This window comes from Aspergillus undulatus, assembly GCF_047715775.1.
Source record: "Aspergillus undulatus strain CBS 261.88 unplaced genomic scaffold BDV17scaffold_1, whole genome shotgun sequence".
In the NCBI taxonomy this organism is placed as follows: Eukaryota; Fungi; Ascomycota; class Eurotiomycetes; order Eurotiales; family Aspergillaceae; genus Aspergillus; species Aspergillus undulatus.
The window spans coordinates 1,059,302-1,084,620 of NW_027396605.1; the positions used below are offsets into that span (position 1 = coordinate 1,059,302).

The following is a 25,319-nucleotide window of genomic DNA, read 5'->3' on the forward strand; positions in this document are numbered from 1 at the left end:
ATTTTCTGATCTATTATATACTTCTGACAGTATGAATGTCAATAGGTTGATGACATCTATTTAGCCTCATGTTCTAGGATCTACTACTAGTATTACTACTATTGAGTATTCATGACAGTAGTACCTAGCTAGTAACTACTTGTACTCTGCGATGATTAGTAGAAGCACGAATTGTCAAGTCGTAGGGATCCCGTAAGAGCAAACCTCTCAACAGCCATTAAAAGATAAGCAAGCCCAACCTATCCCCAACAACGAAATAAACCAAAGCCAGGCAAATCCAAGACCAGGATGATGCGAATTGGGCAGCAAGCGTGAATCTGCACCGCAGCCAGTTTACTTTACTTAGTTGGCGGCAAATCTCAGTGTCCAGTCCAGTCCATTGCAGTCGTTTAGTTTAGGCTTTGTTTCTGCCCTGTGGCTGACAGACAGCACATTTGGCTGGAGGCTGTCCCCTTTCTGACGCCCTTCGCTCCTTCTTTTCCTTCCTTCTCTGCATTCTCATCGATTAGTTATATTGAGGGGTCCGTGGAGGCTGAAGCAAACAAATCGAGGATCAATCGATCGGAAGTCGGTTGTTCTTGTCCGTCCCATGATCGCCGTCCCCTCCAGCTCAACAACTCCAACTCCGCGCTAGTCGAAAAAAGTCCGCTGCTGCACCTGATTAGGTCACAGACTGATCTGTGCCCTGCCTCAGCTCCCACTGCTGACTTGCTCAGCTCGCAGTGCCATTTACAGCTTCACCTTGTCTCCTGTCTCCGGTTCCGTTCTTGCGCTGTTCCTGCGTTGTCTGGGTCAACCTAGCTAGCCGAGTTTTGTTACCTGGACTTTAACTCCGCCTCCGCCTCCGCCTCTGTCTGGCCAGCTCTGTGCGGTAGTCTTCGAGTTCGATTTGTCGAGGTTAGCTTGATACTGGGGATTTGGAAAGGACAAGGCAGTATACTGCACGGAAGAGGAGGACATACTTTGAGGGTATTGTGATTGAAAAAGAGAAGAGGTTTTGCGCTCGTTCGGTAAACAAAGACAGAGAGAGATACTCGCCAAACATAAACAGTGCAGCTACTGCTTGACGCAGTCAAAGGTAGTGCGACGGTCCTTCCATACAAGTAAAGTGTATCAAAAGGGCATCTCGTGGCTGACTTGTTAAATTTTAGACCGAACCCCTGCGAACGAGCTGTTGCATTCCAAGAATCAACCGCCTTCGCATCCTCTCGCGTTTGCCGCCATCCCACGTCCCGCTCAACCCCGACCACCTGCCACAAGTCAGGCCATGTACAGCAGGAATAGACATATATAAGGCTACAGTGGCATTCGCTCTTTTATTGCCCCCTCGATACGGAGCGCCCCCGGGCCGAAACCGACCACGCTTTCAAAATGGTCAAGCTAGACGTGCGGAGAGACTACTACGCAGACCTGGGTCTCACGCACAGTGCAGACGCCGAGGACATCAAGAAGCAGTTTAGGAAATTAGGTGAGGAATGAATATGGGATGGAAGACTGATGGTAGAGCGAGCGTATCTGACGTTGGTTTTGGTTAGCTCTCAAGTATCACCCAGACCGGAACCCAGGAAGAGAGGTGGAATCCAATGCGAAGTTTCAGGCTATCCAGGCGGCCCATGAGATCCTCATCGATCCTCACCAGCGGCTGAAATACGACACCGATCGGTTGCGAAATGGATATTATGGGTCTCCGAAGCCTACCCCTCGAAGAGACCCGATGACGAGTCACGGTGCCGCTAGACCGAATACTAAGGCTACCTTTTCCGAACGCCCCAAGTCCTTTCACCATGGGCCATCGACGGGTGCTCAGCGGTATGCGAGCTACGCGCGGGCTGCACCTAAGCAACCGTGGGAGAAGATGCGAGACGAGACACAGACTCGTGCGGATGCATACCGTGGGTTTCAGGAAATGAAGGGAAATGCCATGCCCGGATGGTCCTCTTTTGATCCCCGCGGAGCGCGCTCAGGGCAGCCCGGTGCCGTGCCTAGGCCAACAGGGACAACGAACGGCTCATCAACGAGGCCGAAGTCCGCTTTCGAGCACGTTTACACAGACAGCAAAACTAACCCCGCCGGCTTTTCTGCTCGTGCTCAAGCGCAAAAGAAGAAGCAAGGATTTGCTCCACGAGATGCAGGTGGTGATGAGCCCATGGCTGCAAACACAGCCTCGTACAGAAGTGCACCCCGCACGGCTGAGGATATCGGCTGGGGCGTACCTGCTCCGACAGCGAGGAAACCGGCCGCTGGATTCACCACCAATACAGAGAACAGGGGCACCCCGGAGTATGAGAGGACAAGAAGTACATATGCTACTACCGGAGGTGAAAAGACTTTCTTCTCCAGTTCCATGCTCGGCCGTTCAGGCAGCGCGCGGACTTCGCCGAAGAATAAGAATACGAACTCTCGCCCTCGCACTAACCCGCCGAGTCCTGATCCCCAGCAGAACGGGCGGCATCGGAGTGCTAGCCCTAGCATGAGAGGTGACAAGACTAAGAACTACGATTCGACGAGCTCTAGCGATCTCAGCGAGGATGAGCATATGTTCAAGCCGAAGGCGGTGCCTAAGAGCAGGCTTCGCCAGCAGCAGAAGTTTGCCAATTTCCATAGCAGTAATGGGTGGTTCGGACCAGGTAAGCAAGCACCCTCATCGTCATGATTCTAACGAAGACCTTGTCTTGCTAATCTGGAGACCGTTCAGCCCACGATTCCGACTCTGCCAGTTCGGCGAGGAATAATTCTGACACACCGGTATTCTCAAAGAAAGCCGACTTCGCGTTCGTGCCGAAGGGCTCCCCTCAGAATCCAACTTTCAAGAGCAGCAGCCACGATGATCTACGAAAGTCGAGTCGGAGAGAGCCCTTTGGCGATTCCTCGAGCCCGCATAACCGGGGACGAGCGTCGACAAGGGATAGCTCACAAGGAGCCACAGGCAACACTGCAAGCCGCAATGCTTCCGGCCCAGAATCGGCGTCTCAGCAAACGCCTTTCTCGGGGGAAAACTTCCTCAAGAATGACTGGACCGCAACGTTCCAGTTCAAAAATCTATCGGATGCTCTGCCGACGAATGATGGCGCTCCGCGGCAACCAAATTCGCAGCGGACTCGTAGCCCTCGGAAACAAGCTAGACCGACGAACAGGATGCGGCCTACACCACAGCAAGCCAGCGTTGCGACGGAGGCTGAGGAGGCTGAATCGGCTGTCGATGGAGGCAGCGGCCAGGCACCCGACGTTGATGGGGCGATGGATATCGACGATGGGTCTCCGGCTAGACCTGCCGGTGCAAAGACTTCGCCTCCGCGGCCGAACAGCAGCAAGGAGAAAACAACACCCACTGCTTCGAAGTCACGACCAACGTCCGGGTCTAAAGACAAAGACGCCGCAAATCTGAATCCCTTAAATATGAAGGGTTTGAGCGGTGTATTCCCTTTCACCTCTACAAATAGCGACGGTCTGGACGATCTGAAGGATATCTCATCGACACTTCCCTTCGAATCCCGACCCAAGGCACCCAAAACAACAAAGAACGACACGCATCCTCGAAACCTATCCTTACCAAACCCCCCGAAGCGCCCGGAAACCCCTAAAGTTGTCCTGGATAGTATGGACTTCAAACAGGTAGCGGTCCCACGAGCAGTATTGGATCAATACATTGCCGAAATGACCACCTACGTGAGCGAATGGGAGGCCTTTGATGGCCGCATGCTCGGCCACTTCCTCTCCCGCCACAGAAGCAACTCCACCGAGATGGCGCCCAACTGGCTCGGTGGAATCGGCGATTCGGTACGGCTAGGTGGCGGCGAGAGGGGCAAGGACTTGGACTCCGGCGACGAAAGCGATGATAACCTGGTACCTCCATCAACTGGCACGGCAAAGCGCGGGTTCACATCGTATAAAAATGCGCTCCTGCAGGATGAGAAGGTCATGAAGCATTGGGAGGTTGCGCGGGAGATGCACTTGGAGTGTATGGTGAAGTTTGGAGAGATGAGGGACTGGGTTAGAAATGGTGCGAAGATAGTTTAGGAGTTTATCACATTTTCTTTCTTGTCTTGCATGAGATGGCGCTAGGTTATGGTTAACCCCGGTTTCCATCTATACCTTATACCTCGGGTTGGGTTTTTGGTGTATCATATTTCGGCATATAGCATAGATGAGATGACATGGTTATGCAATGCAATGCATATTTCACGAGCCTCGCTTAGCTCTGGCTATGCCCAACATCTGAGCCTAAAATAGAGCTAATCTATTCATATTCGGAGGCTCGGACCCTTTCTCCTGTGCTCAGGCGAGCGGTGGGACTGGCCACGGCCCACCGGGGCGAGACGGTGGTAAGATACCCCCAGCCTTTCGGGGCTTTAGGGACATTAACGGGCCCTGTTTTTGGTCTTCATTGGTGTGCTTCAGGGGCTAATCTGCCCTACGCCTCATGCCTTTCCTGATGAGGTTTCGTTCCTGATTAACTAGACTTCTCCTGGTTGGGGCTGGGACTACTACGGAGTAGCATCCTGCTACCATTGCTCGTGCCTGGAGTCGCAACACTTTAAAACAGGGCGTTCCCCTGTGACCTGTGGAATTGAGTCGCATTTCGCTTGACCTCGACTCCGTCGACGTCTGCCAGAACACAGCATGTCTTCTCCAAGCTGCCACTGGCAGTGGCCGCACCTCGCCCTGGTCCTCCATCTCGCCCTCATCCCCGCCGCCCTCGCCCAAGTATGCTACCAAGGCACTTACAACGCCGAAATCACCCGACAGGAAGACCTTGACGCCATAGCTCAAACCTGCACAACGCTCACGGGCCGTCTAAACATCCGGTCCAACTATACAGGATCATTCGTCCTCCCCAATGTAACCGACATCCAGGGTGGTGTGGACCAGTACCCCGGCCTGCCGTTGTACAATACAGAAATCACGAGCATGGAGTTCCCGGATCTTGTCCGTGCGGATTATATCGAACTGAATACGCTCTTGAATTTGAGTCGGTTGGGTTTGCCGAAGTTGGAGAGTGTAGATGTTCTGAGGTTGGAGTATTTTACGGGGTTGGAGAGGGTTAATGTTCCTGAGTTGAGGAATGCGAGCAGGATCGAAGTTATGGGGAATTATTCGGGGTATGATTTAGACTCCTACGGTATTTCATGGACTTGTAAAGGACTGACATGTTGCTAGGATATCTTTTGAGAAGCTAGAGAGCGTCTCCAACAAGCTCACAATCTGCAACACGGTTGATTGCCAGGAAGTCACGAATCGTGAAGCAAGCATGGAGATCTCGCTTCCGGCGCTGAAGAGCGTGAAGACCCTGGAGGTCGTTGGGAATGTGTCCAGGTTTGCTTAGTCTTTGACTTTCCCGTCTATACCTGAGCTGATAACTAATTGGACATATCGCATAGCCTGTCTCTCCCCGAACTTGAGACCGTTGGGTACCAAGGCGATGATTATATCAACTCCAAGAGCGACTTGAAATTGGCACTTCTTGGGGACGCGGTGGTTGTTGACTTTCCCAAACTCACTGGTGTTGGGGGAGATATCACTGTCAAAGGGAATATCACGTCGTTCGTTCTGCCTCACTTCCAATGTTTCCTTGGGACCGTTGCTAACTGTATAGTCTTTCTCTGCCTTCCTTGCGGACCCACAGTAAGCAATTCAGCGTCTACACTGACGAAGCCTTGAATGTCAGCCTTCCTGTCGAGGGTCTGAATAAGATCAAGTTAGAGGGAAAGATCCAAAGGTGCGCTGGTACCCCGATCTCGAGATGAGATCTAAAGACTAACAGCAGCGTCCGCGTTTAGTGCTCAATTTCCAAACCTGGTGGACTTTAAGGAAACAAGAATTGAATCAGATCTGAACTTTGATTGTGGCGCCTTTATCGATGCGCTGAAGGAGACTGCGACGAACGTCACGGTTGAAAGGGACGTGAATGTCTTCTGCATCGGGGGTAGTGCGCCGGATGGAACGGACGGCGCTGCTGGATTCAGTTCTAGTGCTGGGATTGTGGCGGTTGTCGCAGCTATGGCGGGTCTAGCTTTGTACTTGTAGATGCTCTGTAAATATCAATGTAGTACATAGTAGTAGAAGGGTAATGTGTCGAAGCTGATTTGCCTGCCCTAGAGCAAGCCCTACCCCTAAGCCCTAGTGGTAGTCCGATACCGGCAGTCCCTTGGCCCCGCCACCTTCCCGATGCGGCGTCACGGCCAACCCCGCGGCCCTCGTGGGGGAGAACTGACCGGTTACATACCATACAAATCCTGGCCCCAGAAAAGGCAGTAAAGTACGCACCCGTACCAGTACGGTACATTGAGTCACGTTCGCCGCAAAGGTTTATGGGCGGCGTCATCCGCAATTCCCCTCCGTTCTTCTTTTTGGCTTTTGGTTTTTGACGGTCGCGACGGTTTCGCTGCTGCTCCAATCACTTGACTGTGATTTATTGACTCAATTGCTGTTTGCGCATTCAGTTTTCCAGTCTGTGAGTCTGTCGAATGGCGACGCAACTAGACTCAAATCATTTTGGCTGGATTTAGGCTAATCGCATTTTTCCCATTGCAGATCAACTTCGAACTCGAACTCGGACTCGTTGACTTGAGATAGTCGACGGTTACTTATTGCACCATGGCTGTTACAATTGTTCTTGGGAGCCAGTGGGGCGATGAAGGTGGGTTAGAGCGGGCTATAGCTTCACTGCGGAGAGATCTGTATATGTATAGTACAGGTACTGATCGGAACAGGAAAGGGGAAGATCACGGATATGCTGTCGCAGCAGGCGACGCTCTGCTGCCGTGCTGCTGGTGGTCACAGTAAGTCCATCGCTTGCCCCTAATCACCTTCGATCCTAACGTGACCAGACGCCGGCCACACTATCGTTCACGGCAACACGACCTACGACTTCCACATCCTCCCGTCCGGTCTGATCTCAGATAAGTGCGTCAATCTCATCGGTGCCGGAACTGTTGTCCACGTTCCCAGTTTCTTCAAGGAATTGTTGGCGCTTGAGAACAAGGGACTGAAGGGCGCTGCGGGCCGCGTCTTTATCTCGGACCGCGCCCACGTCTGTTTCGATCTGCACTCTGTTGTTGACGGGCTAGAGGAGAAGGGACTCGGTGGCCGCAAGGTTGGAACTACCGGTAAGGGCATCGGGCCTTGCTATGCTGACAAGGCTTCGCGGAGGGGTGTGCGCGTTGGAGAGATCCTGGATGAGGCGGTCTTTGAGCGGAAACTCAGGACTCTGCACACCGGGTATACCGCGCGCTTTGGAGATCTGAGCTACGACGTTGAGGAGGAGATTGCTCGGTTCAAGGAGTACCGACAGCTCCTTGCTCCCCACGTTGTTGACCAATTGGCCTTCTTCAACAGGTACAAGGACTCGCCTAACACGCTGGTTGAGGGCGCCAATGCCCTTTTACTCGACTTGGACCACGGCACTTACCCATTCGTGACCTCATCATCTACTGGCCTAGGCGGTGCCGTGCAGGCTCTCTCCCTCAACCCCACCAGCATCAAGTCCATCATCGGTGTCGTGAAAGCCTACACCACCCGCGTCGGCTCCGGCCCCTTTCCCAGCGAACAGCTCAACGCAGAAGGCGAGAAGCTCCAGAGCGTCGGCCGCGAATTCGGCGTCACAACCGGCCGCAAGCGCCGCTGCGGCTGGTTCGACCTCGTTCTCCTGCGCTACTCGCAATCAATCAACCACTACACCGCTCTGAACCTCACGAAGCTCGACGTCCTGGACGACTTTGACGAGATCAAGGTCGGTGTCGCTTACACCCTCCCCGACGGCACCCGCCTTGAGAACACCATCCCCGCCGACGCTGAGATCCTCGACAAGGTCAAGGTCGAGTACGTTACTCTGCCCGGCTGGAAGAGCAACACCATGGGCGTGAAGAAGTACGAGGAGCTGCCGGAGAACGCACGCAAGTATATCGAGTACATTGAGCGTGAGCTCGGTGGCGTTCCTGTGAAATGGATCGGTACCGGACCTGCTCGTGACGATATGATTGCCCGTGAGTAGATGGGTTTCTTTTGCCATCTAAAATCTACCATCTACCTCTCCAAACGACGAAATCACGGAAAGGTAAAACTTCATCTGAGTTGAAAAGCGCTGAGATAGAGTTGGCCTTTGCTTGGAAGGTATGATGTTTTTCTTTGCTATATCAGCTAGATCTTTATTACTTAGATTCTCTGCGATAGTTGTTCTTGAGTTTCAATCAACTGTGTACGATTTCAGTTTCCCTCCTTATCTTATTTTGTATGCTTCACGACCGTTTTCACATGGTTAAATACTAGAGAGTAGGATAGATATCTAACTTCGTTCCTCGTATTAATTCCTACAATTCCATATTCTGAAATACAGTCGTTCATAATTATAACACTATAAGAATCTTATCTATTATACATACATCGAACATATCTGGCGCGTACAGGGTATGGTATGGTAGTAGTAAAGTTAACATGTCCTTATCCAAACACCTTTCAGAATAAGTCAAGTGCAGAAAGAGTAAGGTAAGACAAGGCAAATTAAATCACATAACAACACAAGCGTAAGCTCCACGTAGCAAACTGCGTGAGATGAGGTAAGAAGAGTTGAGTAGGTTCCGATAAAACGCCGCCCAATGCATTTTGGTTGTGGTTCTGGGTTGAAAGTGCAGGAGAGGTTTGTTATCATATTATAGTGGTTGAGGTCAGGGAGATGGAATGGTATGGTATGGTTGGAAACAAATCAAGACCACTCATCCCTGCGGTTGTCAAGCCACCTGTCGAGTCTCTGTGACTGGTGGCGTGCGGGACCACGGGCAGAGTCACGGTCGCGTCTCATGCCGAACGAGTCGCGGCGGCTGTAGGGGTTGCGGTCGCCGTAGTCTCGACCACCACGTCCAAAGGAGTCACGGTCACGGCGGCCGTAGGAGCCGCCGCGGTTGGAAGAGACATTGCCCGTGTGTGAGCCGTAGCCGGATTTGTAGGAGTTGCGGCCCGAGTTGGAACGAAGTTTGAAGTCGGCGGGCAACGGGGGTGCGTTGCGGAGGCCGTAGCCGTGGACAGCCAGGTTCTCGATGGCCTGCTGCAGCACGCCTCTGTCGCGGAAGGTACTCATGAGGTTCGCAAATTGGGTTTTGATGGCCTGGCCCTTGTCCACGGGGGACATTTGGGCGATGGCGGACTTCATCTGGTTGATTGTTGCTTCGGCTTCCGGGGTGGTGTTTAGTTCTTCGGCGGGGGCGGTGAGGTCGACCGACGCGGTTGTGAGCGAGTCGTCGACTTCAATCGGGATGTCGCGGACTAGGTTTCTGAAGGATCGCAGTTCCTGCTCGTGGAGGAACAGCCATCCTTCACCGGTCTTGCCAGCACGGGCGGTTCGGCCAATGCGGTGGATGTAGTCGTCGCGGGCTCGGGGGGCACCGATTTGGAGGACGTGGGTGACGCCGGGGAAGTCCATACCACGGGCGGTAACATCAGAAGAGAAGAGAATACCCGATTTACATTTGCGGTAGTCGTTGGCAACTCTTGTTCTCTGACCCTGCGTTAGGCGCGAGTGAATCTGGCCCAGGAACATTCTTCCGAGAGGATGTCCGCTTCGGGGTTTCTCTGGGTCTTCACACAGCGTATCAAAGATTTCATAGGCCGTTTCGACCTGCTTGGTGGAACTGAAGTACGCGATGGCCTTGAACGGGCGTTCCGTGTTGTCCTTGTTCCGCTTAGCCAACTCTAATACAGCGGGCATGGCGTTCTCGAGACCGGCCAGAACAGCTGCCTTCTGAGGAACAGAGAGATGCGTGGGAACTTCATCGTCGCTGACTGTTTTGATGAACTTGAAGTCGGGCTTCATGGTCTTGCGAACGATATTCATGACTTCACGTGCAATCGTAGCAGAGAACATGAGAGTCTGGCGGTCGACAACCTGGGGATCCGGAAGCTGGTTTTTGATTTCCATGAGTTCGGGCGCGAACCCATCGTCCAGTAGGCGGTCGGCCTCGTCCAGAACGAAAGCAGATAGTTTTGGCGCTTCAACGCCGGTGGAAGGATCAGACAGGATATCCTTAAGTCTGCCAGGCGTTCCAACGAGAATATGACAGCCATCATAGCGAATTCGTTGCAGACCTTCGCGTTTCTGAGTGCCTCCAACAGCCGTCTGCACGATCAAACCAGTACTAGCGGCCACACGTTTTGCCTCAACTGCGATCTGTTCGGCCAATTCTCTCGTAGGCGACACGATGATTGCGCGAATATCAACATCGGCCTTTGCCCGGCCTCGCATGAACCTTGCTTTTCTCACAGTGGGATCTCGGAGAAGTCTCTCTAGGACAGGTACGAGGAAAGCAATCGTTTTGCCAGTACCGGTTTTAGCCTGGGCCAACCTGCAAATTTTGAAATTAGTATCAAGGGTTTTGAGAAGGATAATGTGTGGTCTCAGAAGGGGCAAACATACACGTCTCCGCCCTTAACGGTCTCGGGAATGGTCAGACGTTGGACATCTGTCATGTTCTCCAGGCGCATATTCTGCGTGAGAGTGCGAACTAATGATTCTGAAACAATTCCCTTTTCTGCCAACTCCTTGAACCGAGATCCCAGCTCATCGCTTTCTTGTGCAATTTCAGCTGCAGCTTCAGTTCCATTATCCGCGATAGCAGAGACCTGGGAGTTGAATCGAAACGAAGTTGAATGGAACAGCGACTTGGATGCGCTTGAAGGCCCAGATATCAATGCATAGAGCGACTGGAGCCGTCGCGGAGTCGATCTCGCCGTCAGCGTTCGGGTAGAGCATCGCAGCGCGTGGCTCGCAGCGGAGCGACGCAAGGCAACCAACATGGTTGAAAAGATTAATGAAAGAAAAACAGAATAATATAGATGAACAGGTGCAGAGAAGCAAAGAATAAAACGGATTTCGAAGGGAAAAAAAAAAGGACACGGGGTCGATGGCGGCTGAAGAGAAAAAAAAATCGGGATCCTTATCTGGGAAAATATCAATCGGCATGAAAGTCGCCAGCCAGAAGGCGGAGAAGGATTAGACGGGCGATGATTGGTCAACTATGTTTGAAGTACCTGGGAGTACCTGAGGCAACAGATTTGGGACTGACCTACTTCGTTGTATACATCTTCCAGAATGGATTTAATTTGTCGACCTCTTTCTTGTATCCAACATCTACTGTGCTGAGACCTGGTGGGTGCAGAGTGGCAGACAAAAAGGATAGAAAGGAGATGGGCCCATCGAAAGGTGCCTTCTGCCTCAGGCATGACTTACCGGCCGTCTGGAAGTTGAGATTGTTTCGTCTCAAGGTCAGATCTCAAACAAAGCCATCGAGTTGGAGCACAGGTAATTGCAAGAGCTTGTGTCATTTCCATGGAATAAATAGCAAAGATCTTACAAACGATAGCGAGTGTCGTATCAGCCTTGAGGTGCCACTGACAGCAGCATCCGAGGAGAAATAGTACGAATTTTCTTTCTTAACTCCGAGGCAAAGGCGAAGTTCAAGCAAGTGCGGGTAGTATTCTAGTATCCTCAAGTGTGGTACAAAGTCATGATAGATATCAATCTTTGAAGGGTTTGTCTCGCCTCCCAAGGTCCCCATCATTGGAAGCACAAGCATTTTCTCCTTCAGTCTTAACCGATGGAGCCGAGCAGGTTTCATAGTGACCTCACACTACTCAGTCACAGCGCCAGGTGCATTAAGGGCTCCCTCCTTCAAGCAATATCCCCGAACTCGAGATGGAGCCCAGCCTCGGTTGTTCTGCCCAGAAAGTGAGTTCTTGCGGCGCCATCACGCAAAACGAGCATAACGATGCCCCATTCGCCAGGCTTTTGTGCATTTATGCCGCTCAGTTGAGTATTATCTTGGTTACTGCGCGCCACACCACCGCTTCCGGAGCCAACCTAGGCATAACCACCGGTTGAGATCTGCTGTCTTCTCGAGAACTTTCTTCAGGTGGAACATGATTGATAATCTACAGACCATATTTTGGTTCTGCCCCGCTTCCAGTTGAACATGCCGAGAGCTTATAAAAGCCAGGGCATGTCAGGTTGGCGGTGGGAATGTTGTCCTGATATCATCACCTTTTGATATATCTTCCAAGCTGTGCACCTATATTCATAATGGCCACCAACAAAGCTCTTATCTTCAAGAAGATTCCCGAGGGATACCCCGTCCCCGGCGAGCATCTCACCCTTGAGCCTGCTGCATATGACGCCAACGCCCCCGCGCCCAAAGACGGTGTTTTCCTGCAGTCCCTTTACACCAGCTTCGACCCCTACATGCGAGGTCGTATGCGTAGCGCCGAGATCAAGTCCTACGCTCCTCCCTTCTACCTCGACAAGCCCATCGAAAGCGCAACCATCGCCAAGGTCCTCCGCTCCAACCATGGGTCCTACAAGGAAGGTGACCTTATCCTTGGCCGTCTGCCTATCCAGGAATACATCGCAGTAGAGGCAGACGAGCTGTCGTCCCGCATCCGTCCCCTCGACAACCCTCTCGGCATTCAGGACACTCGTGTCTTCCTGAGTGCACTCGGCATGCCGGGTCTGACGGCCTACTCCTCGCTCTACGAGATCGGCCAGCCAAAGAAGGGAGAGACCATTTTCATCTCCGCCGCCAGTGGTGCCGTCGGCCAGTTGGTCGGCCAGCTTGCCAAGCACGAAGGCCTCAAGGTTATTGGCAGTGTTGGATCCGATGAGAAGCTTGACTATATTCTCAAGGATCTCGGGTTCGATGGAGGATTCAACTACAAGAAAGAGAAGCCCGCTGACGCACTGGCTCGTTTGGCGCCTAACGGTATTGAAATCTACTACGAGAACGTTGGAGGCGAGCACTTGGAAGCCGCACTCGAGGCGCTCAACAACTTCGGCCGTGTCGTTGTCTGTGGTATGATCTCTCAATACAACAGCGCACCTTACCCGATCAAGAACATCAGCTACGTGCTCACCAAGCGCCTGACCATGCGCGGCTTCATCGTCGGCGATGCTGGCATGGGCGACAAGTACTCCAAGGAGCATCAAGAGAACGTCCAGAAATGGATCAAGGATGGCTCGTTCAAGAACCTTATCCACGAGACGGTGGGTATTGACAATGCTGCCGAAGGCCTTGTCGGAATTTTCCACGGAAAGAACCTAGGCAAGGCTGTCCTGAAGTTTTAATGAGGAACGATTATTATGATGAATTGGATACGATGTTTTGGCGTGTTTATCTCATGAGACGAATGCTGCATTAGGCGGAAAATACTGGCCGGGTTGACCCTCGGCAATTGAATAACAATGTTAGCGCTCAATTTCGAGCATGGAATCTACCTTAAAAGAAGATCGTAGCAGTAGTCAATATCTTCTAGGCCGTAGCAAAAACTTTGATCACCAAAAAAGAGCCTCGTCAGATATAAAGCAGACCAAGGACATCCATCTCGTGCCGCTTCAAGATCGATTGCCGGCAGTCGGCCAAATTCGGCTGGGCGGAGAGAATCTGGCCAATCAGCTGTCCCGTAATGTGATGACTGCCATCCCGACCGGACTCCCGAGGTTCTCCAGCGGAACTTTGACTTCACGACTGTACCTCGCCTTGCCCTTCGGTGCGCTGAACTGCGGATAGAAGCCTGTTTCTCGGTGTTATTTCTGAAATCATCACAATGGCTTCCCTCATGCGCCAGTCTTGCCTCTCTGCTTTCCGGACGCCGTTGGCGACCAGAAATGCCGCCGGTGTCTCGCAGGTCGTGGCTTTCCACGCCTCCGCGAAGAAGCAGATTCTGCCTCCTCAGCCTCGTGAGTAAACCTCTGTGATTGTGGTATTGTGGTTATGGTGCTAGGGGGTCTTTCGGCTCGAATTCAATGGGTGCAGCTGTCGCGATTGATGCTAACGGAATTGATATAGAGACTATTCAGGGAACCAGTACGTGAAGCCTCCAGTATTCCCCTCGCCAGACTAGCATACACGATAGAAGAGAAAAGAGAACTTTGTGTGCGAGGGAAACTGTGCAGACGATGAAAACACCATATGCGGATGATTTAAGAACATACATCAATAGCCGGTTCCGCGACAGATATTGACCAGCTTTCCACGCAGTGAACGACCCGGCTCCCATCCCTACGCCCCACCCTTCGCACGGTAGCTACCACTGGACCTTCGAGAGGTGCGTTGAAATCAGTCTATCTTGATATCGCGGATAAAAGGCGGAGGTTGCTAATACCTGTGAACAGAATTGTCGCTGTTGGCCTGGTCCCTCTTACCGTTGCTCCTTTCGCCGCTGGCTCCCTTAACCCTGTCACGGATGCTATCCTCTGCTCGCTCCTCGTCATCCACTCGCACGTTGGATTCCAGTATGTTTTCCTGGCCATGCTACAAGCAATATCGCCATCCGGAGTTGATCTAACGATTCCACAGGGCCTCCATCATCGACTACTTCCCCTCGCGCCGTGTCCCCAAGACTGCTACACTCCTGAACTGGCTTCTGCGCGGATTCACCCTTACCACGGCCGTTGGTCTGTACGAGCTCGAGACGAACGATGTTGGTCTGACAGAGACTGTCAAGCGGATCTGGAAGGCATAGACGGGCATATTTGATGTTTCTCTCTCTTTTACCTATTTCCTTTTTTGTTCACTTATATCAGAACTGTTTTCTATGATAGGCGTGTGCCTTTGTATATGTGCTTCTATTTGACTGGTAGGCCAACTCAGGATAGACATGGTCCTCACTGAGCTCATCAAAATATGAATGTTCTCGAATCATTTCTTTCCGTCTATATTGAATCCCGGGTATCATATCCCAACGGTCAGCATATGAACAAAAAGACTAAATGTCTACGACGCAACCTCACTCCTCATCTTCATCTTCCTCATCATCTTCCCCCAACCGTTCATCATCATCCGCCTTCGCCATAACCTTCTCAATGACCTTCAACGTCGTTCTCAAAGGCAACCCAATAACATTATCCGCCGACCCCTCAATCCTCTCGACAAGGATACTCCCCAATCCCTGCATCCCATATCCACCCGCCTTATCGACCCCCTCTCTCGTCCTCACATAGGCAAGAATCAACTCATCCGTGATACTCGCATCAAACCTTACACTCGTCTCCTCAATCGCCGTCTCAATCGCGTACCCGGGATCCCGCGCGCTATTCAGCGGCGACATCCCGACAATGGCCGTAAAACATTTATGAACCCCGCAATCCCTCAACTGCTTCAGCATAGCAATATGGTGCGCCTCTGACCGCGGTTTCTCCAATATCGAACCCGTCGTCGTATCAACGACAATCGTATCAGCCGCCAGAATCAGCGCCGGCTCGCCCTTCTCCTCGTTCAAGATCTCACGCGCGTAGACATCCTGCGCCTTCTGCGTCGCCGTGGAAAGGACGTACTCGAATGGCTCGACGGTGTGGGGTAGGTCTTCGGCGAAATTGGACGGAATAATTTCGATATGCGGGAGGCCCAGGTGCGCTATTATTTGGCGGCGGCGCGGGGACTGCGAGGCGAGGATTACGCGCTTGCTGCGAAGGGTTTGTAGGACTGGGAGGGGGAGGGGTGGGGGTGGGGGGAGGGACCGCTTTGGTGCTGGGGTTGGGGTTTCGTAAGGTGGAGGGGCGTCGGAGGGGTCGGATAGGGAGAGGAGGGGTTCCTTTTTGTCGTCGGGCATTTTGGCTTGTATTCGGCAGTATTCAGATGGGATTTTCAGGTGTTGCTGTGTTGGTTCAATGTAGGGAGTTGGAACTTGCAACTAGGAAATTCTGTGGACGAGGGGTAGATTAGATAGATCCCGCTCCGCCTGTCCCGTTTCCCGTACGTTCCTAGTTCGGGCGGTGAGGCTTGGCATAAATAGGTTGGTATGAGTGATTACTCAACGGAGGGTTAGATTTTAAGTGCATTAGAAATCTGGGTTGATTGAGAAGCGACCGGACTACTTGAGAGCTCGTAAATAGAGCCTGTCTGGATGCAAGGTTGTCGCCCGCGAGGTGACTCCCGACCATGGCCCGTCGCCATGGCCCGTGCTACCGGACTTGACGATCTACTCCAGATTCTCCAGGGCATCCAGGCGTGCCTCTGCATTGATTGATAACGGATAGTGACTTGAGTACCAAGTGCACGGTCACACAGACGAACACAGGATCTTGTCAAGCGTGTCTTTACTCTGTATGCTTTTCGCACCTACTTTAGTTCTACAGTACCGCAACATGTCATATGGAGGTTCTACTTCAGGCTTTATCCTGACCAAAACATATGGTTGGGCCAACCGATTATGAATCGGTTTCGGTCTTGCTAGCTCAGCAGTGAACTACCAATAGATACTGATATGTAGATGAGATTGGGGCACAAGTGTATGAAATTCCAGAGCTTGAGAAGAGACTGATCCATCCTAGGATGCCTGCCAGTGATATCATGCCCAGTACTCCCAAACGCCGAGCCAAAGAAAGTTCTTTGCGAATAAAAAAAAAAATTGCGACATGATTCGCGCGTCGTACTTTGTTTATCGAAGTAAATTAGGATTGCGGGGTTGCGTTTCCGGCCGATTTGCCTGCTCGGAGATAGACCTTTCGCTTGTATCAATGAAGAGCCCGCCTCTCATTACGGTACTATCGTATGACCATCGGACATCGTGTCCTTTCATCCAGTTGAGTGAGAAATATATGAAACCAGCCATCAAACCTAGTCCTGAACGCCGACGACCCCCGGCATCGCCATGCCGAGAGGGAAAAGGGAGGGATAGTGACTTAGGTCCGCATTTCATCGTTGACGCGGCCACCTCTGCGTTCGATCTCAGCAATGAGCTCCTTCCTCTCCTGAATCTGCAAATGGATGAAGTCGACCGTTTTCTTGAGGACAATGCTCTCGCTGCGACCCTGACCCTCAAGACCAGGAACAAGCTCGGTAAGCCGGTCAAAGCCTTCTCGGATCGCCGCGCGTCGCTTCTGCTCTGAGGCAATATGGTTGTTCTTCTTTTCCTGTTCTGTCAAGCGAGGCTTATCTCGCTCGCTGGCGCCGGCCGTTCGCGACGAGTTCGTGGGTGTGGACGAGGAGCGATCATGTCGGTCGTCTGTATTATTTGAGACGCTGGCTGCGATGGGCGAAAATGGCAGCTCAGAAGAGCTTGCGAGGATATTGGGAGGAGGTTGCGCGGATGGCATGGTGCCTGGTCTCTTAGATGGCGAGGAGTGAGCGTAGCAAAAGAGGGGCGGGTCGCATGTGACGGTAGGTGTGACCGATAATGAACACGGCGACAGCCCGGTAGGCTCGAAGAGTCGGATGAAAATCGAGATTTGAGCAGCAGAGGCTTAGTATGCAAGTAGGTAGAAAGAAAGGGGAGACGGAGGACGAAGGGGGAAGCCAGAAAGCAAAAAGTCCAGCTAGGAACCGCAACACCTCAGATGCTCGAGACTATTAGGACAACCATACTTAGTTGAACTAGCGTGCGGAGAAGTCGACTTGTCCAGATCAACCCAAACCCCCAATGAATCCACCTGCAATCATATTCCAGGCCACGGCCACTGGTCGAACATTGGCCAATTATTTAGGCTCCGTGCTTGAGTGGTAACAGAGTCGTTAGTGATCAGAGGCCAGAAGATCCCCAGCCTTGGCTTGTTCAAGCTACTTTGCATCCGACTTCCGGGGAATAGGTTTGGTACTTTGACTAGGAGATGATTTGCTTCTTCCGTCCCGGACCATAACGGCTCGAAGGCTTTTTAGACAAGCTCAACATTTGATAATTCTGAAGGTTGTCGCTTGCGACGCATGGCGGTATCAATAATTATGGGCCGGTTGTGTCTATGTAGAGCAACCCGTGGGCCTATGACCTCATCTCCGCATGCTTCGCTACAAAAAGCGGACACTTTGACATGACAACACCGCTCCCCCTCGCCAACAAGATGGACGAGCAAGAGCCTCTTCGAGGCTCCTGTATGTGTGGACGAAATCAATATCTGATCCGAATTCCCGACAATGTTACTGATCACGCCCGAGTCTACTTTGACGTTGGCAGGGATAACCGTGCGTAAACGTCTTATCTTTCTGAAGGATGTCTCGCGTCCCTAACGCAATTACTGCCAGGAAAATCATATGGTACGCCACTCACGGCATGGCTAAGAGTCCCTCTAAGCTGGTATGAATCGCATACCGAATCTTTCTTTCCCGACGAAACGCATGGCACCATCCGTCGCATCTTCTCGCCGCATCATGCGCCTCATACCCAGAGGGTTTTCTGTGGCTTCTGCGGGTCGCCTCTCACGTACTGGAGTGAGCATCCGCGTGAAGAAGCTGAGTATATATCCGTGACTATCGGCAGCTTATACGGCGATGATCAACACGTTCTAGAGGACTTGCAGCTCCTTCCGCGGTGGGAGGAGCCTGAGCCGCCCAAGACGATAGCAGAGCATGTAGTAACTACACCAGCTCGCAACGTATCTGCATCGTCTTTGTCAAACATTCTTGCGCCATCTGATGGGTCCACGTCTGGTCTTACTCGAACCTATAGACATGGGATGCTGGACGGGATACCTTGGTTCGAGGAATTGATCGAAGGAAGTGATCTGGGTAGGCTTATGAAAATGAGACGCGGTGGTGGTTCAAGCGACGACCGATCTACTACTTTCGAATGGGAGGTCAGCGAGTGGACAAGTACAGGGTCAGATGCGGAGGGCTCGACATCCCAGGCTGTAGGGAAAAGGAAACGCGGTCAGCCTACCGGCGACGATGATACCTGATATTCAGAAGCAATAATAAAGGCGTCTCATATTCTAATGAAATGATCATATCCATACTGACTCTTGTGTCTTCTAATCGAGACGGTCTGGTCCAGGATGAACAGTTGGACGGTCAACGCTGCCAGAGTGTCAGCCCGGGGCTGGCTAGGATTGGATTAGTCTGGTGGAAGCAAAAAAAAAGAAACACAAATGGAAGTCTTTTGAGGTGTGCTTCTCTTCACAAATTATGCTTCCCCAAAAGGGTATCGCGTGAGTTACCACACCAACTGGGTAGGCACACAAAGCTGCGGGCAGAGGCAACTTTTATCTTTTCATACATTTCTATGCTGAGTTTTACTCCTTCTTTTAACATATTCGACTTGCTCCATCATATCGTTGCGAGCTTTTTCTATCTGAACGGCATTTGCAGTTTTGCATGAGCTGTCGCTCTCGAAATATATCTGGAAGAGAAACCATCTACGAAAACATTATCGGGCTTTCTTATCTTTGGTGTGAAGTGCTACAAAGCCTGCTTCAGAAAGGCTCAAGTAAGACCGAACAAAATTGAGTATACAGCCGCTAATACCCTAAGCTAGATCCTGAGGTCGTGGTTCATCACCAATGCATATCGCAGGTGCTTGAGCCCAAGGGACACCAAAAATGAGCCATGGCCCGTTCTAAAAGGGCCGGCGGCGCTGACGGATCACTATCATAGTCAATAGCTTGATAGCTGCAACTGTTGTTACATGTCGGAAATTCTTGGGTTGAAAATCTACACAGATATACTCTCTTGCAACAGATATGCCTGATGACATCCCACCTTATAGGTAGGCGAATGACACCTAAATTGACCGGCGCCCTCGAGAAGATGGCCAAGAACTAATTATGCCAGTGACATGGGAAGCAATGAAAGCCTTGTCATTGCTGTCCTCCTACCTCCCTACCATGGATGGTGTAGAGAAACACAAATTCACTCATGAAGGTGACAATGAGCAAGAATCCAGAAACATTCACTCCTTGAGCAACACTTCCTCCCAACCAAGCTTTGTCCCTCCTTAACCCCCCCCCCCCCCCCCCCCCCCCTCCGCTACTCATCCCTTTCACCCGATTGTTCTTCTGATCCCGAGACTATCCCTCGTGCCATCAGTTCCAGGTCTTTGGCGGCCTAGCCTCGGTCGCTCGCTCTCCATTTTCTTCATCAAGATGTTCCACCTGCAGACAAAAGACAACTCCAAACAGAGAACTGCCACCGATGATCGCGACAGTCGCACGGCAGCCGATGCTGAGAGCGCTGAAAAACGTGCTGGTCAACATTGCGATCCCATCGAAGGTGATTCTTAGGCCTCATCCTACCATGTCGTTTGACCGGAATACGCTCTTGGAAGAGAGCTGATGTGATGATGTCTACAGCAGATGCAGCCCGATTCCTTCAACATGCAACTCCAATCCCACTTTCTGGCCGCTCGAGCGCCCCCGATCTCACTTCGCTCCGTTACACTAGTCACAATCAGCAAGGTGATTGACCAATGTTTAGGTTTGATGGCAGGCTCAATTAACACAATAAAAGACAGTCCACAGAGCGGTAAACAATCTCTAGGCAATGAAGTGAACAATAGCCCAGAAAGCCAATCGTCGCCGAAGGACAAGGAAGGTTCCATAAGCTCGCGCATTCCTCGAGTGACCGGCCTAAAGCAAACAGCCAACACATCTGCAGCGAAAGAACACCGAGGCGGCAGTTCCATTCCAGTTGCTATTCAGAGGCGTAGCATAGAGCCGCTAGGTGTTTCTTTACAGAAAAGGCAGAGTGAGCTTTCTAGTGGACTTCGGCTGGTGGAAAAACCTCGTGGGCCTCGTCCTCGACCGCATACGGAGCAGACTGCTTTCACCATCCCCGAATCCGCTCAAGGAACGGAACCGGCGTCTCAAACAATTCCTCCGTCGACATCATCTTCGTCGATTAGTACTTGGGACTTTAGGGATGTCGAAGAGGCCGAGAGACCCCCGACTGTCTTTACTGGAGAGTATCGTACTCGTAACCTGGGTATACCCGGGCATCATAGCCCAAGACCCATTCTGAGAATCGCTTCCTCCGCTGAAAACTTAATCATGGGCGGAGCAACTCTGGAATCGTCAAGCAACACCATTGCGCACAAAGCGAACCCTTCCTTGAGGGAACGCCTGAATAAAATCACCCCAAGCACTCCAAAGGAGACCGACAGTTTGAAGGGCACTACTCCTGGATCAAGGGGGACCTTAGGGTCAAAATCCAGCGCTGGTAGTAGCCAGGATGGTATACCAACATCCCGCAGCCTACCGCGTTCTCAGGTTTCTTTGGACAGTATCTCGAAAAGAGACATTAGTGGCAAAGAGATGGCCATCTCACGAAAGCCTGTCAGCAACAAGCCCAGCGTTCATGGCCTTTTTTCACCCAGCTCAAAAGGTCTGAGGTCTATCGAGGAGCCAGTCGTACCAAAAATACCAGACCAGTACTCCTCAAGTCAAGCGCACAGCGTGCGCCGGGTTTCTGTTGATTCACCAGGCCCCGCAACAGCTTGTTCTGAGAAAGATGTCCCTTCCACTTCTGAACCGGAGGCAACGCCGATGCCTAGAACTGCCATCAAAATTGGTACAATGAACTTACACCCACCCAGAACATCTTCACTCCAGGCGTTATCCGAGTTGTCCGAACAAAGCCCCGCAGCCAGTGTCGGACTTCCGCTCAACGTGACCGCGGGTCTGAAGCGGAACGTGACCTTTAATTATATCTCGCCTTTAGCATCGAAGGATGGTCAATCTAGTCAGAGCCCCGATAAATCCAAGTTTGCCGAATCCAGAAGCAATCATCTCCTGGAAAGCTTCCGGAACATTTTCAGATCCCGAAGTGGCGCCACCGACAAAGATCGTACCAAAATCGACGAGAACTGTACCCCAAGACCTTCGAATGAAAACCAAGCCCATGACGGTAGCAAAGCTATGCCAAAAAAGCATCAGACTTCAGTTGACTGCGCACCAAAGAATCTGGACGTCTTCTACAGTTGCTTGGAGACACTTTGCAAGAAGGTTGGAGAAGCACCCACTTCTCTGGAAAGAGACCGGCACATTAGAGTAAGTTACAGTGTCAGTCTGGGCGTATACTGCGAATGCTTATCAATGACATGTCTTCAGCTTGCCCTTAGGCTGCAACAGCAACTCGGCGATTACCAGAGTATAGAGAAGACGGCTTTGGAGGCTGAATTGCTGGCGAAGAAAAAGCTTCTAGAAAGAAAGGCTGCTGAGGAAAGCCTCAATACAAGCCTCGCGGAAGCCCAGGCGCAGCTGGACGAGAACTAAAGTAAGGATGCATCTTATCTGGCAGGAATTTTTATTGATTCAGCTACAGTCCAGCATTCCGTCACTTTCAACTCTCGAATAATACAATTCACTGTTTTGAGTTACATTACTTTGGCTTTAAGGCCAATCAATATGCCATGGGAGAAGAATAACCAACCGCGCAAAAACCTCGGAGAATCTCGAAAAACACCCAAAGATGCGTCTCTCAGCTCTTGTCCTGGTCAGCTGAAATTATTGAATTTATGATGAAGACTCTCGATTTAATGGCATCCTTTCCACTCTCCTTTCACTTTGGCTTCGGCATATTGACAGCTAGGCAGCCAGTTACATGGAGGACGGCCATTGAAAGAGCCAGTGCGGAGAACGAAATTGTGGGCAGTGCTCGAGCTTTGGAGCATGTTTTCGTTGCATTGTTGACTGCTTGTTTCGGCTATTTGGGGAACAAAGACCAAAGAAATGGAGTAAATATGGATTAGAACAGTTAACTACATGAGCTTCAAATGTGTAAATCCAATATCTTTGCGCTCAACTTCGTAGTAGAGGAGTGATATCTAGATCCTCAGCGCATCCTGGGTTAGTCCGGTATATGGATCTCTAAGGGATTGAATTGCAAACTGAACATCTGTCTCTTACGAAGTGCAGGCGATGTGCAGGCGATGACCTACCAGGAATGGGACAAGACGCTCTGAGTTGCGTGCTTTGTTTAGACCATAGATTCTTGCTCAAATGACTTGTCTTCGTTGACAATGCGTGATCTATTTAGAGCTTAGGTTTCTTTGACTTCAAGACCACCATGCAATTTGAGGTCGAGCATCATACACATTCATAGCCAAATTCACAAAGAAGGAGTGATTCAAAGCTCGAGGACATACCTCCACTGAGGCTCACTCCCGACGATACTTAAGGTCCACCACTCTGTCGCATCTGCCATGGCAGAGTCAGCAACAGACGTGCCTGCGCTATTTGAGCGAATTCGCCCACCACTACCACTACCGCTCTACGTCCCTCCTTCCTCCTCTTTCACCATGTCCGATTCCGAGAAACCCCAATCCAAACCCAAATCGAGACAACTCAAGCCCAGAGTTCCACCAGTTAAGGGAAAGCAGTCACAAACCTCAGCTATGGGGAAAGGTCACCGTTACCAAAGAAGCTCCGTACGTCCAAGCTCCATCTCTTGATACTCAGCTATCATGAATGCGACTCGCATTCACCAGCACATGATTATCGGTCCAGGCAATCTGACTGACTTGTGTTTGAAGAGCGGCGCGCCGTTCAACTCATCCCACAGGAAGAGGAACTTCGCACCCCGAACCCCATCAGCACCATTCCACTATCCACGAGACGGCTCCTTCGAAGCGCGCCCAAACCCACGATTCGGATTTGCGCTCCAGGGACCGCCTCCTCCTGGTTGGCAGTGGCAACCGCATCATCCAGGCCGGTTCCCTCCAGTCGGTAGCCCGCCGCCCAGACCCTTTGATACCACCCCTCCGGCTATGCCTTATGACTTTCCGCAGCCTCACCCGCATGCGCAACCCTTTTATCCCCCGATGCCGTATGTAACGGAGCGAGGATTCGGTGGCCCGTTCAGAAGGTCGGCGGAACATGAATTTCACGAGTTCCAGAATCGGCTGTTCCTGGACGAGTACCGCTTTCCCGGCCCTCACCAGGTAAGACAAGGGCCATACTTTGGGAATGATTCTTTGCTGAGTCTCCTCTTCCCACAGGCCTACCAGCCACCTCATGTCGATGCAGCCTCTCAGTCACCACTTGAGCGGCCCTGGAGAGGGGAGAACCCTTCTGAACTGGAGGGAAAGCCTCTGGCTCAAAACATCAAGCTTCGTGGCGATGCGCCGGAGTTTGTCCCACGCTGGAAGTCACCTGCAAACGAGGAATCTGATCTCGAACCAAAAGTCAAGGAGCCCTGCTGGTTTGTGGTTAGCAGTACTTGAGCGGCTGGTCTCCCGATAAGGTCCGTTATGGTCAACAAGATATCAAAGCTTTAATTCTTCGGGGTGTTCGGACTGCAGATCAGTATCTGCTCAACTTTCGATTCTTTTTCTTCTTCTTCTTCTTCTTCTTCCTTTTTTGCGTCTTTCTTTGAGAATGCTTTTTTTTAATGGTGGTTTTCGTCGTCCGTTTTCTTTCAGCTCTGTCAATAATGCTTATCTCCATATCGTACATACTTACGCTTGCTCAACCTGTCCATACCAATCTTTGGAGTAGGCAATGAACACTGCAGCGAGCTGTATAGTTCAACAATTACAAGGTACCTACCGACGGTAGACCGATGTTCGGCAATAATCGGCATCGGATCGAAGCCTCCGTGTTGAGATTCGCTCTGCGGAGCCTTGATCGACTTCCAAACAAATACCTCCACCAGAGCTGCAGCCTAAAAGGCTGAAGCCCATTTTTTCCTTCCCTCCTTTGCCCTTCTTCCAACGTTGTGCCAAAGGATTCAATCCTCAATCCTACCTTTACTTATTTTCTAGCTAACACCATTTTTTTGGCCGCCGCAATCTACCACCACCTTTTCACCTTCCATCGCTCAATGTTTACTCCACAAAGTGGAGGAAAAGGTTCGCTAGGACTATTGACCCACTTCCTTCGCGATGACCCGAGCATTTCCGTTTCTCGACTTTTCCTGGTTCTTCAAGCTCCCCGGATTTACAGCCAACGGCGGGGCTTTGATTCCAAAAACCTCACACTAGCGGCGTGGCCAAGGCACGATGACGATTGACGAGACGGAGAGACTTAGGCAAGCCCGATCTCACCCAAAGCCCGAAAATTGAAAACAGTCCTGTTTAAGATAACGACAAGGATGCACGGAGCTCAATCTCGGGGCTGAATCGCTGCTCCTAGCCTCGTCAGGACAGCTATGGACAATCGTTCGCAAGGTATTCAGGCCTCCAATACCAAGCCTGGCTGTGAGGCTGCCACGCTTGCCTGTCTGTGGTCAGACGAAACTGTCAACTCAGCCTTGGATCCTTGAGCGGCCAGCCTTGTCCTTTTAGCGGCTTCGCTTAGTCCGCTGTCTATCAGCTGACTCGCTGAGACAAGAATCCTTGACTCCTTCGCGCTGGAAGGGCCCGCTCTTGGAATAGATCCACCGATCCCTTGCTCTTAGACCCAATTGACCGGCACACTACTTTTACCCAATCTGGGCGCGAGGTATGGATATCTCATACGGAGTGCCCATACAACGGAAACATGCTTGCCAGGCTGGTTGGTTCTATTTTTCTCATTTGTAGCAAACAGTGCCGTGGCCCATATAGCATATGCAGGCCCAGTGCATGGCGAAGGTTATTTATCTCGAGATACCGCGCCTTCAAGGAAAAAAGTGACTTTCCATACCTTTGATTTGGCTGCT

General features: G+C 51.5%; 12 protein-coding genes across 12 annotated transcripts; 9 read left to right on the plus strand and 3 right to left on the minus strand.

Moving 5' to 3' along the window:
* Positions 1 to 1,371: 1,371 nt before the first annotated feature.
* BDV17DRAFT_278673 (DnaJ domain protein) lies at positions 1,372 to 4,017 on the plus strand (the record flags this gene model as incomplete). The annotated part of the gene is made up of 3 exons (XM_073759572.1): positions 1,372 to 1,468; positions 1,536 to 2,627; positions 2,696 to 4,017. 3 exons carry the CDS (start codon positions 1,372 to 1,374, stop codon positions 4,015 to 4,017), a joined length of 2,511 nt encoding a protein of 836 aa, XP_073621287.1.
* Positions 4,018 to 4,264: 247 nt separating this feature from the next.
* BDV17DRAFT_249300 (uncharacterized protein) lies at positions 4,265 to 6,111 on the plus strand. Its single transcript, XM_073756200.1, has 5 exons — positions 4,265 to 5,099; positions 5,158 to 5,313; positions 5,379 to 5,540; positions 5,594 to 5,716; positions 5,778 to 6,111. Exons 1-5 carry the CDS (start codon positions 4,621 to 4,623, stop codon positions 6,022 to 6,024), a joined length of 1,167 nt encoding a protein of 388 aa, XP_073621288.1. The 5' UTR covers positions 4,265 to 4,620; the 3' UTR covers positions 6,025 to 6,111.
* Positions 6,112 to 6,259: 148 nt separating this feature from the next.
* adB (adenylosuccinate synthase ADE12) lies at positions 6,260 to 8,263 on the plus strand. Its single transcript, XM_073756201.1, has 4 exons — positions 6,260 to 6,451; positions 6,532 to 6,637; positions 6,711 to 6,779; positions 6,828 to 8,263. The coding sequence occupies exons 2-4, from the start codon at positions 6,595 to 6,597 to the stop codon at positions 7,988 to 7,990; spliced, it is 1,275 nt and encodes a 424-aa protein (XP_073621289.1). The 5' UTR covers positions 6,260 to 6,451; positions 6,532 to 6,594; the 3' UTR covers positions 7,991 to 8,263.
* A 54-nt stretch (positions 8,264 to 8,317) lies between these two features.
* On the minus strand, positions 8,318 to 10,885 carry BDV17DRAFT_8186 (P-loop containing nucleoside triphosphate hydrolase protein). The gene is made up of 2 exons (XM_073765175.1): positions 10,403 to 10,885; positions 8,318 to 10,331 (listed from the first exon to the last, which is right to left on the minus strand). Exons 1-2 carry the CDS (start codon positions 10,780 to 10,782, stop codon positions 8,699 to 8,701), a joined length of 2,013 nt encoding a protein of 670 aa, XP_073621290.1. The 5' UTR covers positions 10,783 to 10,885; the 3' UTR covers positions 8,318 to 8,698.
* A 948-nt stretch (positions 10,886 to 11,833) lies between these two features.
* On the plus strand, positions 11,834 to 13,259 carry BDV17DRAFT_8193 (MDR family NADP-dependent oxidoreductase). Its single transcript, XM_073765176.1, has one exon. It carries the CDS (start codon positions 12,065 to 12,067, stop codon positions 13,100 to 13,102), a length of 1,038 nt encoding a protein of 345 aa, XP_073621291.1. The 5' UTR covers positions 11,834 to 12,064; the 3' UTR covers positions 13,103 to 13,259.
* Positions 13,260 to 13,463: 204 nt separating this feature from the next.
* On the plus strand, positions 13,464 to 14,631 carry BDV17DRAFT_8197 (CybS family protein). The gene is made up of 5 exons (XM_073765177.1): positions 13,464 to 13,714; positions 13,824 to 13,841; positions 14,016 to 14,082; positions 14,150 to 14,269; positions 14,334 to 14,631. Exons 1-5 carry the CDS (start codon positions 13,582 to 13,584, stop codon positions 14,497 to 14,499), a joined length of 504 nt encoding a protein of 167 aa, XP_073621292.1. The 5' UTR covers positions 13,464 to 13,581; the 3' UTR covers positions 14,500 to 14,631.
* Positions 14,432 to 15,747, minus strand: BDV17DRAFT_8224 (nucleotide diphosphatase). The gene has a single exon (XM_073765183.1). The coding sequence runs from the start codon at positions 15,583 to 15,585 to the stop codon at positions 14,764 to 14,766; it is 822 nt and encodes a 273-aa protein (XP_073621293.1). The 5' UTR covers positions 15,586 to 15,747; the 3' UTR covers positions 14,432 to 14,763.
* A 910-nt stretch (positions 15,748 to 16,657) lies between these two features.
* On the minus strand, positions 16,658 to 17,071 carry BDV17DRAFT_286170 (uncharacterized protein; the record flags this gene model as incomplete). Its single annotated transcript, XM_073760848.1, has 1 exon — positions 16,658 to 17,071. One exon carries the CDS (start codon positions 17,069 to 17,071, stop codon positions 16,658 to 16,660), a length of 414 nt encoding a protein of 137 aa, XP_073621294.1.
* Positions 17,072 to 17,322: 251 nt separating this feature from the next.
* BDV17DRAFT_8239 (uncharacterized protein) lies at positions 17,323 to 18,696 on the plus strand. The gene is made up of 2 exons (XM_073765187.1): positions 17,323 to 17,930; positions 17,991 to 18,696. Exons 1-2 carry the CDS (start codon positions 17,780 to 17,782, stop codon positions 18,641 to 18,643), a joined length of 804 nt encoding a protein of 267 aa, XP_073621295.1. The 5' UTR covers positions 17,323 to 17,779; the 3' UTR covers positions 18,644 to 18,696.
* A 1,012-nt stretch (positions 18,697 to 19,708) lies between these two features.
* On the plus strand, positions 19,709 to 22,613 carry BDV17DRAFT_249318 (uncharacterized protein). The gene is made up of 4 exons (XM_073756202.1): positions 19,709 to 19,913; positions 19,976 to 21,727; positions 21,788 to 21,953; positions 22,002 to 22,613. Exons 2-3 carry the CDS (start codon positions 20,036 to 20,038, stop codon positions 21,950 to 21,952), a joined length of 1,857 nt encoding a protein of 618 aa, XP_073621296.1. The 5' UTR covers positions 19,709 to 19,913; positions 19,976 to 20,035; the 3' UTR covers position 21,953; positions 22,002 to 22,613.
* Positions 22,074 to 22,477, plus strand: BDV17DRAFT_8259 (uncharacterized protein). Its single transcript, XM_073765195.1, has one exon. It carries the CDS (start codon positions 22,195 to 22,197, stop codon positions 22,426 to 22,428), a length of 234 nt encoding a protein of 77 aa, XP_073621297.1. The 5' UTR covers positions 22,074 to 22,194; the 3' UTR covers positions 22,429 to 22,477.
* Positions 22,614 to 23,387: 774 nt separating the features above from the next.
* On the plus strand, positions 23,388 to 24,116 carry BDV17DRAFT_249320 (uncharacterized protein). The gene has a single exon (XM_073756203.1). The coding sequence runs from the start codon at positions 23,446 to 23,448 to the stop codon at positions 23,899 to 23,901; it is 456 nt and encodes a 151-aa protein (XP_073621298.1). The 5' UTR covers positions 23,388 to 23,445; the 3' UTR covers positions 23,902 to 24,116.
* The last annotated feature ends 1,203 nt before the right edge of the window (positions 24,117 to 25,319 follow it).